We start from the raw sequence: 1,660 nt of genomic DNA on the forward strand, positions 1-1,660 counted from the left end.
ATCATGAGTAAATGATGATGTATACATAAAATGGAATACAAAGTTTCCATTAAAAATAATTCTCCAAAATACAATTAGATGGCATGGTAGAATACTGGCAACACACGTTTTTTTTGTTGTTGTTGTTCTTTTTTTCGTGACTGGTAAGGGGATCGCAACCCTTGGTGTGGTGTTGCCCACACCGCGCTCAGCCAGTGAGCGCACCGGCCACTCCTATATAGGATCCGAACCCGCAGCGGGAGTGTTGCTGTGCTCCCAGTGCTGCACTCTCTCGAGTGCGCCACGGGGTCGGCCCAACACACTGTTTTTTTAAAAAAGCAGATGACAAAACAGTATCCATGATATAATCTTATTTTTGTGTTAAATACACACACCCATTCACATAGGCATATATAAAAGACTGGAAGTAGAAGCATAATTTCGCCAAATTGTCTCTTTGATATTTTTCTTCATTTTGATTAAATATATTTACTAATTTTATATAGTGAATGTGGAAATTCTCATTAAAAACTAACTTTTTAAAAATATATATCTGCTGTAAACTTTTAAGACTGTTGTTTTCACTGCTTAGTAATAGCTCCTGGAGCCAGATAAAATTAAGCCTAGATCCAAATTTGGCTATCAATTTTGGTTCTCTAACTGCTGCTTAGTTTAAGAATGAGTTCTGGAAATGTATGCTTCAGATTTTTTTACCATGAAAATGACTTTGAGCTCATAATCTCTGGGTTTAAGAGATACCTGAGTTCTACCAGAGTATTGTTTGGTAAATTTCAGCATATAAATCTTATAAATACAAGTTGTAGGTTTAAGAAAAAAATTTAACGCTAAATATGATTAAAAAACCCAACTAGCCTGTGTAAAATAGAGAATGGTAGCAAAAAATATGAATGCTTACAAGTGTATTTCATATAATTGCAATGTCAGGGTAGCTAGGTTACCTGAGGTTTTGGTCCTAGAATTTTTGAATATAATGTATAGGACATTACATTGCACGCTGGATAGCCTACTCCAATTAGCACAGCTGCTGTGAGGAACTGGGCCAGATGGATCACTGGGGTATAGAGGCACCAGGCTTGTTCAACTGGACAACCAGTTGGTCCTTCATTGTTATCTTCTCTTGGAGACTTCCAAAGACCAATAATAATTTCCCCAAACGTGGTAGTATTAGGGACTGAATTATTATGTAGATCTGTAAAAACAAAATTAGTAAGGTATATTACTTGTCAATTTTAGATGAATAAATGGGCTAACATTATAAAATTATGTATGGCTATACCTTCCCACTGTATTTTAGGAAATTGATTTCCCCAAGGTAACAAGATAAAGAAGCCAGCCCATACAGTGATGAGTCCTCCCAGTAGAATAGCACGCTCACCAATCCTGTTAGAGAACAGAAACTCTGTAATTTAAAAATGAAACACTGTAACATGGTTCCATTACTTTCATATTTTAAAAACTATGAATAATTTTATAGTTTTTTCAATACTTTTTGTGATACATGTATTAATATGAATGCTAAATATAATTTCCCACTAAAAAGAATCAGGACTCCTCTGAAAAATGGCTGATTTTTCAGGACTGAAAATGCGTAAGATAAACGTGAACATCTTTTCACAACAGAAAGCACAGAACCTATCAGTAACTACTAGCTCATGACAAA

At 35.2% G+C, this 1,660-nt stretch overlaps 1 protein-coding gene across 1 annotated transcript in view; it reads right to left on the reverse strand.

Moving 5' to 3' along the window:
• Positions 1 to 1,660, reverse strand: part of MFSD8 (major facilitator superfamily domain containing 8) — a 22,172-nt gene that overhangs the window by 2,272 nt on the left and 18,240 nt on the right. Inside the window, exons 5-6 of the mRNA XM_008583751.1 lie at positions 1,277 to 1,380; positions 939 to 1,189 (exon numbers count right to left, since the gene is read on the reverse strand). Of these exons, the coding sequence (XP_008581973.1) occupies positions 939 to 1,189; positions 1,277 to 1,380 (355 nt within the window). The remainder of the gene's footprint in view (positions 1 to 938; positions 1,190 to 1,276; positions 1,381 to 1,660) is intronic.

Source organism: Galeopterus variegatus, unplaced genomic scaffold (genome assembly GCF_000696425.1).
Source record: "Galeopterus variegatus unplaced genomic scaffold, G_variegatus-3.0.2 Scaffold3022, whole genome shotgun sequence".
Classification (NCBI taxonomy): Eukaryota; Metazoa; Chordata; class Mammalia; order Dermoptera; family Cynocephalidae; genus Galeopterus; species Galeopterus variegatus.